The sequence below is a fragment of the Artemia sp. Qi Xiang Cuo genome, chromosome 15 (genome assembly GCF_049724085.1).
Source record: "Artemia sp. Qi Xiang Cuo chromosome 15, ASM4972408v1, whole genome shotgun sequence".
NCBI classification, from domain to species: domain Eukaryota; kingdom Metazoa; phylum Arthropoda; class Branchiopoda; order Anostraca; family Artemiidae; genus Artemia; species Artemia sp. Qi Xiang Cuo.
The window spans coordinates 33,990,011-34,009,467 of NC_142808.1; the positions used below are offsets into that span (position 1 = coordinate 33,990,011).

Sequence of the window (19,457 nt, forward strand, 5' to 3'; positions counted from 1 at the left end):
CAGGGCACTTCGTATTGAAGGAGTTGTCGTAGGAACTTCGAAAAGGGCTCATTCGATTGAAAATATAAAGGGCTAAACCCTTTTTTAATAATTAAAAGTGATTGGAGGGCAACTAATCCCCCTCCTACGCCCACCTTCCCATTTGCCCATTATGTTAAGATTAAATCAAAATGCACGGTGTTAACGCTAATTCCCAATAAGGCGTCTTAGCAGTATCCCAAGAGCGACTCAGGGTATTATGTTCAAACTTTCGGGGCTACTTCTGCTCTTAACATTTATCCAAATCAAAATAGCCTAAGTGTATCCAAGCTATCAAAGAAGTAAACAGATTTTTTTGTGAATAGTATCAAGTTTTCTATTTCAGGTCAACTAGAGAAGGTATGAAACTAAATTAAACACTACTATTTGTGTCCAGATTGTTAAAAGGGTGTATGTTGTTAAAAATTGCTAAATATTTTTCTCCAGCATACAAATAGCAGGCCAAACTATAGAGTCTTAAAAAACAAAAAGATTTAAAGTATTATTTTCTTTTTCCCTGAAAAGACTATGTCAATATAAAACGAACAGAAATTAATTAAAAAAAACTTTTTCACAAAATACGTTTGTCAAAAAAAAGCAAAGATCTCCATTAAACCAAAATGATAAAAAATGAAATCAAATAATCAACCAGGCGTAAAACTAACACAAATCAGCATCCATAAATAAATGAAACCCAAAATGAACAGGAATTACAATAAATAACCACGTCAAACTCAAAACGAGCAGAAATTAACATAAGTAGGGCTCAAAACCCTTATGCCTACCCAAGGCCAGAACATAATTTGCACTTTACTGAAAAAAATACAAATGAATGTGCATTGTCAGTTTAAATATACATATACTGATATTTAGTAATCAAAATGTTAATATTATTTTATTTAATAAAGTTATAAAAATAAAAACATTTATATTTTTTCAGTAAAGTGAAAATTATTTTCTGGCCTTGGGAAGGCATAAGGGTTTTGAACCCTGTTCATGTTAATTTCTGCTCGTTTTGAGTTTGACTCGGTTATTTATTGTTATTTCTGTTCGTTTTTGGTTTCATTTATTTATCGATGCTGATTTGAGGTATTTTCACGCTTGGTAGATTATTTGTTGTTATTTTTGCTCAGTTTTGGTTTAATAGAGTTCTTTACTTTTTTTGAAATACTTATTTTGTGATTTTTTTTTAAATTAATCACAAAAAAGGATTTAAAGGAAATTAAAACTTAACGAGAGTAGGCTAACGAGTGTAGCTCTGAACAGATTGGGGCTAGAGACGAGCGCTCGTAGCTACGTTAACCTCAGGTGACTTTTGCTTTACACTTCTAAATTTGTCAATAATAAAAAAGTATCAGTTCTTTTTAAAACTAAATTTCTTCGATCAACTTTTGGTATGTTTTTCAGATTCTCCTGAAATCCTTTCAATCAGCCACTGAAACCCTTTCCCCCAGATAAAGACATTTTCGCAAAGACACTAATTACCGCACGCAAAACCTCTTGACATGGGTCAAAGGTAAGGAGTGCTAAAACGAGTCAAAAACTCGCGAATTAATTTCTAACATTCGATGCATTCTAGTTCTTGTACCAGAGGCTTGCAAGAACTTTTGGATCGCCCTATACACAATGTAGCCCATTTTCCTGTTGCTGAATTTTCAACTGGTTTGTAATTTACTAATTATGGATTTTTTCTAGTTTTGCCATATCACCCATTCACTACTTACAAAGAGACTAATGAGTGGTAACTTTTTTAAGACTTTTTTGAGCACATTGACTTCCACTTTCTTTTGCAAAAATTGCCGGTAATCTGTTTAAGGTTGAAATACCCCAATTATTTTTGTTCCTCTTTTTTTCCTAAATATATGAAATATTTAAGTTTACACCCACCATGAGCTCCAGATGCCGATTGTTGCCCTTTCATATTCTCTGTCTGCTCTGGTGTTATTCGATTGAAGCCAGACCCTCCCTTTGAATCTCCTTTAGTCCCACTGTACATCTCTGTTACTCGCTCTGAGACCTTTTCTCCCCTCTTCAAGGTCTTATCAACCGAGTTACCTACAAAGTAACGAATTTGTATAAATTTTGCATGTTTTTTCAACCGAAAAAGTAAGAGCGTGGAAGAGCTCAATAACGCCATCTCTACTTATTAAGCTGCCATGCTAAAGAAGGATCAACATAACTTTGCCTTATGTTTGTCGTATTTTTATCTTTTGTGTGAATAGACTAAAAACTAACTTAAGTTTAAATGCTAAAATAGTAAACAGAAAATTATATTTATTCACTGTGAAAGTAATAACCCCCCCCCCCTCCCCCTACCCCTAAAAAATACATTGAAATGTATACAGAAAATCATTTTTTTTTCTGCTGTCAAAGTTATACAACTTTGAGGTATGAAATTTTATCCTTAGGCTTTACAATCCTGACTTCATGTGTAAGAAAATTTTCCATAATTTTGCATTGCCGGTTTCCATTATTTATTAGTACCACGGCCTTGCAAATATTTCGTCTACTTTAAGAGAAAAGAAGTTGTATTATCGCACACAAGTATTTGACTGAGCTTTCTATGTTCACATAAAAATAGAACTTATTACGCCAAAACATCTTTGCTTTCAAAACCCAATCCACATTTGGATGTTTTTCGACTAATTCCATGCTAGAATATTGTTTGCAATAAATGTATAGATTTAAGCATAAGCAAATGGGAAATTCCCCTAAGCATTTCTTTCAGCCACAAAGTTTGTACTAATGTGATTTGAACCAAAAATGATTCATTTCTATCCCTTTTTTCCTGGTCTATTTGATGAATTTGGCTTCTAAAGAGTATAATTCCTGGTGTTGGCACCTAGGGTGCTAATGCTTATAAGCTGGGCTCTTACCAAGAGAAATTTGATGGGACTTGGCTTCTAAACAGTATAATACCTGGTGTTGGTACCTAGGGTGCTAAAAGTTTATAAGCTGGACTCTTACCAAGGGCAATTTGATGGACTTGGCTTCTAAACAGTATAATTCCTGGTGTTGGTACCTAGGGTGCTAATGCTTATAAGCTGGGCTCTTACCAAGGGCAATTTGATGGACTTGGCTTCTAAACAGTATAATTCCTGGTGTTGGTCCCTAGGGTGCTAATGCTTATAAGCTGGGCTCTTACCAAGGGAAATTTGATGGACTTGGCTTCTAAAGAGTATAATTCCTGGTGTTGGCACCTAGGGTGCTAATGCTTATAAGCTGGGCTCTTACCAAGAGAAATTTCCTGGGACTTGGCTTCTAAACAGTATAATTCCTGGTGTTGGTACCTAGGGTGCTAAATTCTTATAAGCTGGACTCTTACCAAGGGCAATTTGATGGACTTGGCTTCTAAACAGTATAATTCCTGGTGTTGGTACCTAGGGTGCTAATTGCTTATAAGCTGGACTGTTACCAAGGGAAATTTGATGGACTTGGCTTCTAAACAGTATAATTCCAGGTGTTGGCACCTAGGGTGCTAATGCTTATAAGCTGGGCTCTTACCAAGGGAAATTTGATGGAATTGGCTTCTAAACAGTATAATTCCTGGTGTTGGCACCTAGGGTGCTAATGCTTATAAGCTGGGCTCTTACCAAGGGAAATTTCATGGACTTGGCTTCTAACAGTATAATTCCTGGTGTTGGCACCTAGGGTGCTAATGCTTATAAGCTGGACTCTTACCTAGGGAAATTTGATGGAATTGGCTTCTAAACAGTATAATTCCTCGTGTTGGCACCTAGGATGCTAATGCTTATAAGCTGGTCTCTTACCAAGGGAAATTTGATGGACTTGGCTTCTAAAGAGTATAATTCCTGGTGTTAGTACCTAGGGTGCTAATGCTTATAAGCTGGACTCTTACCAAGGGAAATTTGATGGAATTGGCTTCTAAACAGTATAAGTCCTGGTGTTTCCCCCTAGGTTGCTAAATGCTTATATGCTGGACTCTTACCTATATAAATTTCATGGAATTGTCTTCTAAAGAGTATAATTCCTGGTGTTGCTCCCTAGGATGCTAATGCTTATAAGCTGGACTCATACCTAGAGAAATTTGATGGAATTGGCTTCTAAACAGTATAATTCCTGGTGTTGGCACCTAGGGTGCTAATGCTTATAAGCTGGACTCTTACCAAGGGAAATTTGATGGACTTGGCTTCTAAACAGTATAATTCCTGGTGATGGCACCTAGGATGCTAATGCTTATAAGCTGGGCTCTTACCAAGGGAAATTTGATGGACTTGGCTTCTAAAGAGTATAATTCCTGGTGTTTGGACCTAGGGTGCTAATGCTTATAAGCTGGGCTCTTACCAAGGAAAATTTGATGGACTTGGCTTCTAAACAGTATAATTCCTAGTGTTGGCACCTAGGGTGCTAATGCTTATAAGCTGGGCTCTTACCAAGGGAAATTTGATGGACTTGGCTTCTAAACAGTATAATTCCTGGTGTTGGCACCTAGGGTGCTAATGCTTATAAGCTGGACTCTTACCTAGAGAAATTTGATGGACTTGGCTTCTAAACAGTATAATTCCTGGTGTTGGCACCTAGGGTGCTTTTGCTTATAAGCTGGGCTCTTACCAAGGGAAATTTGATGGACTTGGCTTCTAAACAGTATAATTCCTGGTGTTGGTACCTATGGTGCTAAATGCTTATAAGCTGGACTCTTACCATGGGAAATTTGATGGACTTGGCTTCTAAACAGTATAATTCCTGGTGTTGGTACCTAGGGTGCTAATGCTTATAAGCTGGGCTCTTACCTAGAGAAATTTGATGGAATTGGCTTCTAAACAGTATAATTCCTGGTGTTGGCACCTAGGGTGCTAATGCTTATAAGCTGGGCTCTTACCAAGTGAAATTTGATGGACTTGGCTTCTAAAGAGTATAATTCCTGGTGTTAGTACCTAGGGTGCTAATGCTTATAAGCTGGACTCTTACCAAGGGAAATTTGATGGACTTGGCTTCTAAACAGTATAATTCCTGGTGTTGGTCCCTAGGGTGCTATTGCTTATAAGCTGGACTCTTACCTAGAGAAATTTGATGGAATTGGCTTCTAATGAGTATAATTCCTGGTGTTGCTCCCTAGGGTGCTTTTGCTTATAAGCTGGGCTCTTACCAAGGGAAATTTCATGGACTTGGCTTCTAAACAGTATAATTCCTGGTGTTGGTACCTATGGTGCTAAATGTTTATAAGCTGGACTCTTACCAAGGGAAATTTGATGGACTTGGCTTCTAAACAGTATAATTCCTGGTGTTGGCACCTAGGGTGCTAATGCTTATAAGCTGGGCTCTTACCAAGGGAAATTTGATGGAATTGGCTTCTAACCAGTATAATTCCTGGTGTTGCTCCCTTTGGTGCTAAATGCTTATAAGCTGGACTCTTACCAAGGGAAATTTCATGGAATTGGCTTCTAAAGAGTATAATTCCTGGTGTTGCTCCCTAGGATGCTAATGCTTATAAGCTGGGCTCTTACCAAGGGAAATTTCAACGAACTGAAACAGAGATTAGATGCACTCTCCACCAGGTACATACGTTCAACGCTATAAAAACAATGCCAGGATAAATACGTTCATATCTTTTAAAAGCCAACTATGCCCCGTTATAGAAGTTCCAAAAATTGTGCACTAGTATATGCACTCTATGAGGTAGTAACATTTCTACACTGGAAGTTCTTATCAAAACAACAAATTTCGCTTAAATTCAGAACAAAATTAGACCGATCAATAAACTAGATACCCTTATTACCAAGATCTATTACTTTCAATTTCTTAGGGAGCTTTTTGCTAAATATTAAAAAATAAGTAAGAAAGCCACGTTGTTGACATTTGAGGGTTGTAACGTTACAGACCAAAGCTAGCGGACCTTTCGGACTGATTTCTGTAAATATTAGTTATAGTGCTCGTAATCCAATGAATTCAAAGCATCCATTTTCTTAGAGGGGACAGGAACCCGTCATAATTGGTATAACCCGATTTCAGTGTGCTAATTCAAAGTTTACGGATCCTATGGAACTAGTGTTGGGTAGTATCTAATTTTGGCATGTCGGACGAAATGTCAAATTAAATTGCTTATATCGACATCAAATTTGATATTTAGAATATTTTACCTATTTTCAGCATTGTCAAAAATTTATTAGCGAGAAGATTCGTGATAGGAAATACCGTTTTTGGAACCCGAAAAGCAGAATACTTTACCAAAAGTTTGCCCCACTTGACGGATTTCTGTAATGGCAGAGCTTTAAGTTAACTTGTGGCCCCTGGGGTTACTGCATAGCAGAAATAATATTCTGCTCATCATGATTCATGTTCAATGTGGGTTTTAACACTTTCCTAGCCTTTTCAATAGTTTGACTACCAAATGCTTGGTTTCAATGTTTATTTTTTTGCGTTTTAAATGGTATTTTTCTCAGCTTGCATGCTGTGTTTCTTATCTCGTGTTAAGTCTTAATCAGCAGATTTTTGGCAGTCAATATTTACATTTCCGTGCACATGCAGGATTTCTTTTTAAGCTAATTGAAATTTTGAATGTAATATCTTTTCAGATAACCCTTTCAATTTAAGTGACTTACTCATTTTCTCAGAAGCTGCATCTTTCGCTTCTTTGGCTTTGTCTTTTGCTGTATTCCATTGATCTCCTGCACCTTCTTTTGTCTGCTTTGCAGTATCTTTAATGGAATCCCAAGACTCTTTCATGCCTTCTTTCATATTTTGACCAGTGTGTTGCATTTTTTCTTTCATATTATGGCCAGTTTCTCCCATTCTTTCTTTCATACTTTCGGCAGTATCCTGTATTCTCTCTTTTATTTCTCCAGCCTTTTCTTTGTATGTTTCTTTGGTATCTTCCCAAGACAACTATCAAAAAAGGAAAAAATTGGAAGTTAAGAATCAATTTTACCTGTCCCACACTGGTAAAATAAAGATACTAAAAAGATAAAAAGAATGACTTGCATAGAATTGCATTAAAGAAGGAAGCTGTGGGCCTTAAAAAGAAACGATAGATAATAATGTGATATATTCTCAATTTATTAATAGCTTCTTTTTACATTCTGTTAATTACAATACATTTTGTTAATTGCAACCTTGACTAGATAACTTTCACAGCAAATTAAAAGAAATGCGAAATAAGAATAGTTTTATCCGAAAAGCAATTTGGAAGGAGTGTTCTGAGCATCAGTTTCTACAGTGGATGTTAGTGTGTTGGCTATTATGGAATTGTATTTTATGTCTAAACGTATTCCTTGTTTGTATTTACTTCTGTATGTTATCTTCGCAACACGGTAAAGCTAAAAAAAAATATATATTTTTAATTGTAATATTGTGCCTTTTTGCAAAACGGTTCATTGGCAGCAAAATGGGGCTTGTAGGCCAATCATTGTTCAAATGCTACATAGGCCTGTGCGATAGAAAATGGCTTTAACTTTTCTGGATAATTTTTAAATTCTACTTTTACATCAGATAAAATACCTGGCAAAATTCTTTATTTTTCCGTAGATTTAGTAGTTCTACGTAGCTTGATTTTTTACGAGCTTTAAAGGCATTTACTTGTTACAATATCACAAAATCTCATTGGAGTTTTTACTGTATTTCGAACTGCAGTACAACCTTTAAACTACCCACTTTTATAGCAATCCGTTCATTACTTAGCCTGGTCAAACTAGATCCAAGGGGTTGCGCATCTTCGATCGTAAGTGTCCAGACCCTTGTGTCTCTGATCTTGCCTTTTGGACATCATATTGTTTATTCAGTTCCGTGTCTGTGCCTCAGCTCTTTTGTCCGTGCTCCGAGTACACACAGGAACCTAGTGCGCAACCCTTTGACTAGAAACCTTTTCCGTGTGAGGGAGAGGGGATGGATAGTCTAGAAAAATTTAAATTTCTGTATATCATTTCTGGTTCATGAGTTATTACTCTTAAAACAGTTTTGTAGGATTTACCATAAGCAGCAGTTACCTTTGCGCCTTCTTTGAAGTTTTCTTTGACATCTCGTAATCCCTCTTTTAAGCTCCGCATGCCAGAACTGCTTCTGGATGCTGTATCCCTCCAATGTTGATCATACCTATCTGCATCATCAGCTGGATCGTATTCTATGGATACTGTATCCATCCAGTGCTGGTTGTACCTATCTGTATCTTCAACTGGATCATAGTCCATATTACTAGGGGCGATACCTTCGTTATCTAAAACAGCACTCATGGACCTCTGAGAACCATTTGAGGTATATGAGCCCACCTGGTGGTTCACCGATTCAGCATGGACTCCTCCAGTAGCTTTAGCCACATGCTTTATCTAAAATAATGAGCTGTTACGGCTTGCAACCAGCTTGTGTTAGAAATTTGCTTTTTGCAGTTTTGAATGACAGCCGCTTCGTTTTCGATTAATTTCAACCATACATCGTGTAATTTTTAAATTGGGTAATGGAAATTACTGTTGGTTTCACTTTGCAAACGTATGAAATACGATCTTTATAATAAAAAGCATAGGAACAAATATAACTGTTTTGAAAAAGCCTCAATTGTATAATTGAGGAAAATGGTCATAAATTTAAAAATGGTCAAGATAAAGAAAACCATTTTGTTGTCTTATCTGCTGCCGTACCATTACCATTAAACATGCTCAGTCCAATGAAAAGGGTAGGCTTTCTCAATGATTCTGTATAACTAACAAAATTCGGGTTTAAGGTATTCAATTTTTTACTTCTGAAAAACTGATGCTAGGTTGAACACTAATATAGAACCGTACAAATTTACAAAAGGTCAAAATGCGAGCTGACCAACCATGAAAGAAATAGTCTATCTGTTACTACTACTACTACTACTAACTAACAACTCACCTCAGCACCAAGCCACCTGAGGCCAACACAGATACGCACGCTCCTCCTCCATCCTAATCTATTTAAAGTCTCTTTTTTACACCCTCCAAGGAAGTTCCCATTTCTTTAAATCTTTCTTTATGACGTCTTCCCACCCAAAGCGAGGACGACCTACGGATTGTTCTGGGTACCCGGCAGACTGACCGTCAGGATTGCCAACTGAAAAAAAATTTATGTCCAAAGGACATATTCCTCGGTACCGGGACATAATGACATAAAAGGGACAATTTTAGAAATTTGGGACACAAAGTGGGCACATTTTCCAAATTTATGACATAAAACTAAATACTTTCATAAAAAGAATGTCACTCGTCACCAAGTGAGTGCTAAGACTTTAATGTACGCATTTTTACGTTCGATGTTGTATTTTCCAGGGTTGCTTGCTCTTTCCTGAAGCAAACTTTCTGCAAATGCCTTAAAAATTCTTCATCTATACATGATTTTATTTATCCTAACTTTACTCGCCAGAATCAAAATAACAGACAAGTTGACGTCTTTTTCGTATACACTCACTTCCGGCTTGTGAGTCAGACAAAAGTACAAAACCCTTGACCTACATGTATCAGGTATTATGACTTCATTAGGTATTACCAGTTGAAAACGAGAAGAAACAAAACGAAAACTTTGGATTCTTGATGGTCTGGAATCAAAACAAAAGCCAAAATATCAAACAGTTCGTGGTAGCAAACTAAGTAAGGAGTGGCCCGGCTCAATAGGAACCGACACTAGAAAACTAAATTTTGATACTAATAGATAGGCTATATCAAAAGAATTAAACTTATCATGCTGATTCCAAATATAAGTGTCATTAAGCTTAGTTATCAAATGCTACGAGCCTGAGAAGATTTGCCTGATTCCCGAAAAAGGGGTAAAACACCCCCTAAAGGTTTAGATTTAGATCAGATTTAGCGTATCAAAAAACCTTACTGTAGAGGTTTCAAGCTTCTATCTGAAAAAATGTGGAATTTTGTATTTTTTGCCAAAAGGAAATTCACGGCTCATTCGAAGGGGTGTTAAAACTTCCCCTATAACTATACCTTTAAATATAACACGACCTCCCCCCGCCACCCCCACGGCCCCTGGAGAAAGGTCTAAGTAATAAAATTTGCCCATTGTTTACGTATTGTATTTGTTATTGGGAAGTATGAATACATTTTTCGGGTGGTAGTGAGGGGGGGGTTGAATTTTCTTCTGGGGAAATTTTCTTCTGGGGAAATTTTCCAATGGGAGCATTTTCCATAAGGAGGGAAATTTCCGGGGGGGGGGGGGGTTTCAGAGGAAAGTTTACGCTGGGGGAATTTACCAGAATTCTTCTTATGTCTTGCTTTCTCTTTGCCGACTCAATTTTACGCCTGGATATGTTAAGGGTGATTGTCCTCGATAAATTTTCACCAGGATTGAATTGTCTAGAGCAGTGCTCAAACTTATTTAGATACTGTATCCTTTTTTAAGAACAAAACATTTTAGATAACCCTTCTCAGTTACCAGTACTCAGTAAACTATAGCTAAAATATAAATAAAATTACCAGTCCTAAAGTTAAAGAGTTGTTTTATTTTTTGTTGGCCGGCCGCGTAACCCCTAGAAATTGTTGCATGCTCCAAAGGGGTACGAGTACCTCAGTTTGAGAACTAGTGGTCTAGAGGATATACCCATGGAAACGAAATTAGACTATGACTATCAGAAATAAGAACCCCTAAAATTTTGGCTCGCAAGGAGGAAATATGTTAAGAAAATAGTTCCTACTTTTATAACATGGAATAATTTAGAGAGTACTGTTTAGCGTACATGGTAGAACTTGCTAGCCAAATCAGAATTAGAATTGACCATAAACACCAAAAATTGAAAGCACTGTCGCTTTTGAATCCTGAAATTGTCCTTGGTGGAAAACACGACATCATTGTGTCTGCCCAGTCGGTCTTCCCACTTGCTCGAAGAAACTGATTTTCGACAAGAGAAGGCCCGAAGCGATCTTGACGAACTTTGGAACTTAATTTTTGACGAAAAAGGACATGTTATTCGCGTAACCACTGCAGAAGCAAACCCGTCAGTTTTCTGCTCTGCCTTAAGAAAAAGTAAGTATGCCAAGGGGGAAGGAAAATCCAAGGATCTTTGTGATTTTATGTGGCCTGTCCACTCTTCGGCAGCCGCTTAAAGACAATTTACACTACTTGGTAATATGAAGAACAAATTACGAAATGGCCTGCTAATTCAAACGACTAGCTGTTTAATGCACGTGAAGCAACTAATTTGGCGTTCTGGAACGTTGCTGGAATCCTGGATTATACATTTTGAAATGCGCAAGAAACACTCTTATTGGCAAAAAGCTAGCAAAGGAAAAGAGAATGCTGACTCTCATGCTGACCATACCTTACAAGAGGAATTCTTGTTAGAAGATAAGCCTTAAGCTTCCACAAGTTATTTCTTAGAGTTTGCACGGTTTTATTAGTTTTATACTCGTATTAAACGATTCTTTTTCATTATATTTGATGTTAACTGGCCGCTTTGAAAGAGGTTTCCAAACCGTCTTTTGGTCAATATCCCAAGTGATAAGAAAAATAATCTCTAGTTTCTGATATTTCAAGATGGACATATTATGGACATACTTTAGACGAAATATGGACATAATTTGGCTAAAAATGACATTTTTGGATGCTCAGATTCATGGACCAAAAAGTTGGTAACTCTGCTGACCGTATTTGAACCAGTTGAATGTACGAAAAATGTGGTTCAAGACTTCAAATCTATCAGTTGCTGCCGAAGAACACAGGTGACCAAAGTTTAAGGATATACTTTACTGTGTTCTCTTTACTCTCAGTAGTAACAAAACGCACAATTTGAGTTACTTCTGTCATTTCTAGAAACAAATTAAGGCTAAAATAAAAAGTTTTTATGGTCTGTTGGAAAATAATCCTCTTTTTGGCAGCCTTGCAGCCTTTTTTTTTAAGCTACTGAATTTAAATCATTTCTTTTGACATCTTTGTATGAAATAAGTTAAACTTTCAACGATACCTGCATTTTAAAAATGTTCATAAATTGAACCATTATCTGGATTCATAGTAGGCCACCTCTATTTATTGCCAAATCTAAGAAAATATGTTCTATTTTTTCAACGGCTTCCCCAGCATATTGTCTAAAACTACTTTTTAGAAATTACTGAAGCATCCACAAACCACGAAATAGATATTGAACTGAAATATGAACTGAAATATAGAACTGAAATATAGACTGAATATTGAACTGAAATATTGAACTGAAATATTGACCTGAAATATAGACTGAATATTGAACTGAACTATTGAACTGAAATATTGAACTGAAATATTGAACTGAAATATTGACCTGAAATAGACTGAATATTGAACTGAAATATTGAACTGAAATATTGACCTGAAATATAGACTGAATATTGAACTGAAATATTGAACTGAAATATTGACCTGAAATATAGACTCAATATTGAACTGAAATATTGACCTGAAATATAGACTGAATATTGAACTAAAATATTGAACTGAAATATTGACCTGAAATATAGACTGAATATTGAACGAAATATTGAACTGAGATATAGACTGAAAATATGCAGTCATGGTTAAATTGATTTTTTTTTTTCGCAAGATTTTTATGGAGCACCATCCCCAGAGTGGTAGTGGCAGATGAATACCGTAAATGAAAAATCTACCACAAGAATAGGGAGTCTTTTAACTTGGTGTACAGAGTATGTCTATTCCAAACTGCTTTATTTAAGGACAATTTTGTAATGACTTCAAGCTCACAAATGTGGTCTTAGACCCTTTTTCTTTGCAACATTTTTTCTTTTTTTTGGCACATATTTATAACATACTATATAGGTTTTCTATACAATACAGATGTTTACAGTATAGAGACAATATACATAAGAATACAGACGTGCAAAAAACCCCTGAATCGCTTGAAATTAGATAAGATCCATATTTTTCAACTAAATTAGATAGAACAAGCAAGGTTGCTGATTTCTAACCAAATAAAGGCAATTTTGGTAAATATCAGCCCTACGGTTTCTTGAATGTGCTTTCCAGGCTTCAGAGGTTCGTCGAGGAACCACAATCAACCTTATTTTTAAAATAAAATAAGTACTTATTATAGATTGATGTGGACAAGCTTAGCTGTTTCCTTACTACCATTACAAGAGTTTCAATTCATGAAAATGAAGGTGGCGGCAATTTTTTCAATGAAAATACGGAAAAAAAATTTCAATGTAAATACCAAAAACAATATTTTTAAAATCTAGGTGAAGGTATCTAGAAGTGGCAATTGCCCCCCCCCCCAATTGACGCTCCTGCATTATTATCGGTTATAAATTTTATGCAGCATAATTTTATAATTCACGACCAATTATGACAAATTAACGACCAGTAATGACGAATTAAGTGAGTTTTTCAATAAAGGCCACTTTTTAAAGTTTTATCCATCAAATTAATGCCTGCTAATATGAACAAATGATGGAGTTTATGGAAACCGTGCCGGTGGCGAGGATAATGGACACCAACTGATTCGTATGTATGCAAAAAATGATCTATAATATGGTGGAGACCCACAGCTCAAATAAAATCTAAAAGCATGAACAAAAGAACACATTTTTATTAACAGAGTAGAAAGCTCTATTAAAATGCTTATAACCAAAACCGAAGCTTCTTGGGGAACTTCAATGACGCTTTGTTTGATGCTTAACATCACATTAAAGATGTATAGTGGAGGGGCTAATCGATCTAAGCCGTGTATTAAATCCTCTACATGAATGTTTGTCAAATTTGAAAATCCTACTGACTAAATTGGATATAGGATGACCGGTAAACTAGATGTGCCTGGAACAATGTTATAAAAAGAATCGAAAAAAAGAAACATCTATTCAGATGGATGGATATAGATCTTGAGGTATTTTCAAATCGTTTTGTACAGTACTGCTTTTTTCGGTAGTAGAATTGGCCCTACAATGAGACAAGATTTTCCTACTTTGGATAACGCATTAAGAATGGACAGAATTTTTTTTTTTTTTTTTTTTACGGAATGAACATTAAGAATGAAGTTATATAACTTAAAAAAAATAAAAAATATCCTATACATGAGGTTTGCACCCTACATCCCCATTCTTAATGCTGAAGTTCAACAAGCGCTTTATTGAATACAAAGAAGATCTACAAGAAGTTGAAATTTTGGCGCAGTGGGATACACGGAGGAGTCGCAACCCCCTTCAGACATGAAAATATTTTTGCTTACGTTCAAGTGTCGAGGACTTTCTGAGGTGCGTTTGGAATAGACTTGTTTAAATTGGCTTTAAAAAAATATTTAGCATTCGTTGGTAATATCTTTTATCGTTATTATTTTGTCAATTTTCCTTACTTTGGGGAATGTATTCTTGTGATTATATAAAGTTAATCAATCACGGAATGTGATAAAAAAAAAAATATAGGAAAGATGTATATACTGGACAAGTCAGATTGGCTTCTCAAAAGTACATTCACATTGCGATTCTTCCATAGATCGTCTGCACTTGTATTCGATGATTTCTTTCAGAAATTAAATAAAAAAAAAACAGTTTTTTCAACTGAAAGTAAGGGGCAACACTAAAACTTAAAACGAACAGAAATTACTACATGTATGGGGGGGATTGCCCCCTCCTCAAAACCTCGCTCTTTACGCTAAAGTTTCCTAGAAGTTTTAAAAAAGCTTCCCAATGTTCTAATGTAAACGACCCTTGTGTTTCAGGATTCTTTCTTAAACAATTGGGACGAAATTTAGACTTTACCGTAAAGAGCAAGGTGTTAAGCAGGTGGGTAATCCCCTTCACACATGTAATAATTTCTGTTCGTTTTAAGTTTTAATATTGCTCCTTACTTTCAGTTGAAAAAAACCTGTTTTTTATTTAATTTCTGGTCGTTTTTAAGTAATGTCAGGAAATCTGGCCCCACCTTCACGGAGAAAGCCCCCTCCCCAAGGAAATATCCTCTAGATAATTCAATCCCGGTGAAAATTTAGCCCGGACAATTACCCCAAACAACTCCACGTGTAAAATTGAGACAGAAAAGAGAAAGCAAGACTTTTAAAAAGAATTCTGTATGAGAATTCTGGCAAATTCCCCGAGTGCATGATCTCCCCTGGCAAGTTCACCACCTGAAAACTTCCCTCCCGATAGAAAATTCCCTTGTGGCAAAACTCCCAGAAAAGAAAAGTAAAGAAAGATGTTGGCACAATGTATTAAATTTTTCTTGGTCTTAGACCAAGGCACTTCGTATCGAAGGAGTTGTCGTAGAAACTTCGAAAAGGGCTCATTCGATTGGAAATTGGAGTGGCTTGTGCCCTTTTTAATAGTCTAAAGTGATTGGAAGGCAACTAACACCCCTTCCACGCCCCCATTTCCCCAGACACATCCAATCAAAATTTTTAGATAGCCATTTTGTTCAGCCTAGTTGATTTCCAGATAGAAATTATGTTTTGAGGAGGACACTCCCCCACAGCTCTCAGGGCAAGGGTTGTAAGTTATGCCCTGTGGGCATATAAGGTTTTTATAGAAAGCGTTGTCGTAGAAACTTTGAAAAAGGTTCATTCGATTGGAAATTCAAAGCGCTAGTGCCCTTTTTAATAGTCGAAAGTGGTTAGAGGGCAACTAACCCCCCTCTCACGCCTACCTTTTCCCCAAACACATCCAATCAAAATTTTGAGATAGCCATTTTGTTAAACGTAGTTGAAAGTTCCTGAAGTTAGGTCTTTGAGGATGACAAACCCCCCCCTCCCCCACAGCCCTCAGGGCAAGGGTTGTAAGCTATGACCTGGGAATATTTAAGGTTTTTTTTATAGAAAGTGTTGTCGTAGAAACTTCAAAAAGGGCTCATTTGATTGGGAATTCAAATTGATAGTGCCCTTTTTAATAGTCAAAAGTGATTGGAAGGCAGCTAACACCCCTTCCACGTCCACCATTTATCCAAACACATCCAATCAAAATTTTGAGATAACCATTTTGTTCAAAGTAGTTGAAATGTCCAGAAATTTTATCTTTGAGCATGACACTCCCCCCCACAGCCCTGAGGGTAAGGGTTGTAAGTTATGCTCTGGGGGCAAATAAGGTTTTTATTGAAAGCTTTGTTGTTGAAACTTGAAAAAGGGCTCATTCGACTGGAAATTTAAAAGGGCTAGTGCCCTTTTTAATAGTCAAAAGTGATTTGAGGGCAACTAACACCCCTCTCACACCCATTTTTTCCCCAAACATCCAATTAAAAATTTTAGATATCTATTTTGTTCAACGTAGTTAAGTTTTAGAATCTAGGTCTTTGAGGATGATAACCCCCTCAGAGCCCTCAGGGCAAGGGTTTTAAGTTTTGCCCTGGGGACATAAGGTTTTTATAGATAGGAATGTTGTAGAAACTTCAAAAAGGGCTCATTCTTTTGGAAATTAGAAGGGCTCGTGTTCTTTTTCATAGTCGAAAATGATTGGAGGATAACTAACACACCTCTCACACCTATCATTTTTCCAGACACATCCAATGAAAATGCTGAGATACGCTTTTTTTTCATTGTAGTTGAAACATTTAAAAACCTTGTTTTGAGGATGACACTCCCTCTAAAACCCCCACGGCAAAGGTTTTAAGTTATGCCCTGGGGGCGTATCAGGTTTTTTATATAGAAAGTGTTTTCGTAGAAACTTCAAAAAGAAATCATTCGGTTGGAAATTGAAACGGTTAGTGCCCTTTTTAATAGTCGAAAGTGATTGGATGGCAAGTAACCACCCTCTCACGCCCACCATTTCCCCAAACACATCCAATCAAAATTTTTAGGTAGCCATTCTGTTTAACGTAGCGGGAAGGTCAGGAAATTGTGTCTCTGATGATTACAACCCCCTCACAGCCCTCAGGTCAAGGGTTGTAAGTTATGCCCTGGGGAATATAAGGTTTCTATAGAAAGCGTTGTCGTAGAATCTTCAAAAAGGGCTCATTCTATTGGAAATTGAAAGGGCTAGTGCCCTTTTAAATAGTTGTAAGTGATTGGAGGGCTACTTACCCCCTCCCCCCTCACGCCCACCATTTCCCCACACATCCAATCAAAATTATGAGATAGCAATTTTCTTCAACGTAGTTGAAAGCTCTGGAAATTAGGTCTTTGAGGATGACACCCCCCCCCCGCCGGGCAAGGGTTGTAAGTTATACCCTGGGGAAATGTAAAGTTTTTATTGAAAGCGTTGTCGTAGAAACTTCAAAAGGACTCATTCGATTGGAAATTGAAAGGGCTAGTGCCTTTTTTAATAGTTGAGTGATTGGAGAGCAACTAACGCCCCTCTAACGCCCACCATTTCCCCAAACACATCCAATCAGAATTTGGAGATAGCCATTTTGTTTGGCGTAGTTGAAAATTCTGGAAATTAGGTCTTTGAGGATGACAACCCCCTCACAGCCCTTAGGGCAAGGATTGTAATTTATGCCCATGGGCATGTAAGGTGTTTATAGAAAGCGTTGTCGTAGAAACTCAAGAAGGGCTCATTCGATTAGAAATTGAAAGGGCTAGTGCCCTCTTTAAGTCGAAAGTGATTGAAAGGCTTGACATTTTTATAGTAAAGATCGATTTGGGTTCCATTTATTATTGTTTTTTTTCTTTTTTTTTTTTTTTTTTGTTTAGACCAGGGCACCGTATATAAGGATTTGTCTTAAGAACTTCTAAAAGGGCTCATTCGATTGAAAGTAGAAAGGGCTAATGCCCTTTTTGATAGTCAAAAATGATTGGGGGGGCAACTATATCCTTCAAACGCCCACCCTCCGATTTGGCCTTTATGTTTAAAAACTAAACCTTAAGAACAACTGTTGCCTTAGGAATAAATCAAAATGCAAAGCATTAATGCTAATTCCCAATAAGGCATCTCAGCAGTATCCCAAGAATGACTGAGGGTATTATGTTCAAACTTTCGGGGCTACTTCTGCTTTTAAAATTAAACCAAATCAAAATAGCGTAAGTGTATCCAAGCTATCAAAGAAAGTAAACAGATTTTTTTTGGCGAATGGTATCAAGTTTTCTATTTCAGGTCAACTAGAGGAGGTATGAAACTAAATTAGACACTACTATTTGTGTCCAGATTTTTAAAACTACCACAAATCAGCATCGATAAATAAATGAAACCCAAAACGAATAGAAGTTACAATAAATAACCGAGTCAAACTCAAAACGAGCAGAAATTAACATGAGTAGGGTTCACATTCCCTATGCCTTCCAAAGGCCAGAACATAAATTGCATTTTACTGAAAAAAAAATACAAATGAATGTGCATTGTCAGTTTAATATACATATACTGATATTTAGTAATCAAAATGCTAATATTATTCTATTTATTAAAGTTATAACAGTAAAAACATTATATTTTTTCAGTAAAGTGCAAATTATGTTCAGGCCTTGGGAAGGCATAGCCCTACTCAAGTTAATTTCTGCTCGTTTTGAGTTTGGCGCGGTTATTTATTATAATTTCTGTTCGTTTTGGGTTTCATTTATTTATCAATGCTGATTTGTGGTAGTTTCACGCTTGGTAGATTATTTGATTTTATTTTTGCTCATTTTTGGTTTAATAGAGTTCTTTACTTTCTTTGAAAAACTTATTTTGTGGAAATTTTTTTTAATTAATGTGTAAAAAATGGGCAAATGTTATGACTTAAGAACCTTTCCCCTGGGAATGTGGAGGGGGGGAGGGTCATGTTATATCCAAAGGCATAGTTATTGGGCTTTTCAACTATGATGAGCAAAATGGCTATGTCAAAATTTTGATAGGACGACTTTGGGAAAAAGGGGCGGGGGAGGGGCAAGATTGGCCTCCAATCTTTTTGGTCAGTTAAAAAGGCCATTAGAACTTTTATTTCCCGTTTGAATGAGCCCTCTCACAATATTCTAGGACCGCCTGGGCCGATACGATCACCCCTGTCAAAAAAACCTCCCCCACCCCCCCCCCCCGCCAAAAAAATATTAAACACATCCGTGATCTCTCTTCTGGCAAAAAAAATCCGAAATTCCACATTTTACCATGTACTGTTTGAAAAACTAAACTTGTCAAATACTCTACAATAATCAAAACCACAAAAAAGCGAATTGCAATCAAAAGAAAGATTACTCCTCGTGAACCATGATTTTTAATTAAAAATGATTAAATTTAGGGTACTTGTCCTTTAACCCTTTGATGCCTGAAGGTTCCCTCAGGAACCACAAATTTCAGAATATTTTATTATCAAAACTACACAAGCTAGCCCATCAGGGTTGCTATCATTGTGTGATAGTCAACGAGCTCTATTCCCAGTATTTTTTTCAGTTTATGATCGTCTGCCTTTGGGTGAGATAATCACGGTCGAAGTAAGTACATTTTGCCTCCTTGGATTTTTCAGAAAGGTGGGCATGTATTTTTGTAATTGACAAAGTAGTGTTTTATTCTAGAGTTTTTATTTCCCTGACCTGGCAGAGAGGAAGGTCTGAAAGTTCTAATGAAGTGTCGTTTGTATCTATAGTGTGAAAATTAAGGGAAGGGAGGGGCCCTAAAAATCGTGGTTCCTAGAGGAACCATCCGTCAGAAATGGGAACTTTT

The 19,457-nt window shown here is 36.6% G+C and overlaps 1 protein-coding gene across 4 annotated transcripts in view; it reads right to left on the bottom strand.

Annotated features, from left to right (window-relative positions):
- LOC148943594 (uncharacterized) overlaps window positions 1-19,457 on the bottom strand; it is a 37,631-nt gene that overhangs the window by 4,907 nt on the left and 13,267 nt on the right. For 3 of the 4 annotated variants that reach the window (XM_089100854.1, XM_089100856.1, XM_089100857.1), the window contains exons 3-5: window positions 7,959-8,294; window positions 6,579-6,861; window positions 1,906-2,073 (exon numbers count right to left, since the gene is read on the bottom strand). In XM_089100854.1, coding sequence (XP_088956980.1) covers window positions 1,906-2,073; window positions 6,579-6,861; window positions 7,959-8,294 — 787 coding nt within the window. The remainder of the gene's footprint in view (window positions 1-1,905; window positions 2,074-6,578; window positions 6,862-7,958; window positions 8,295-19,457) is intronic. The other variant, XM_089100855.1, reaches the window with a different exon arrangement.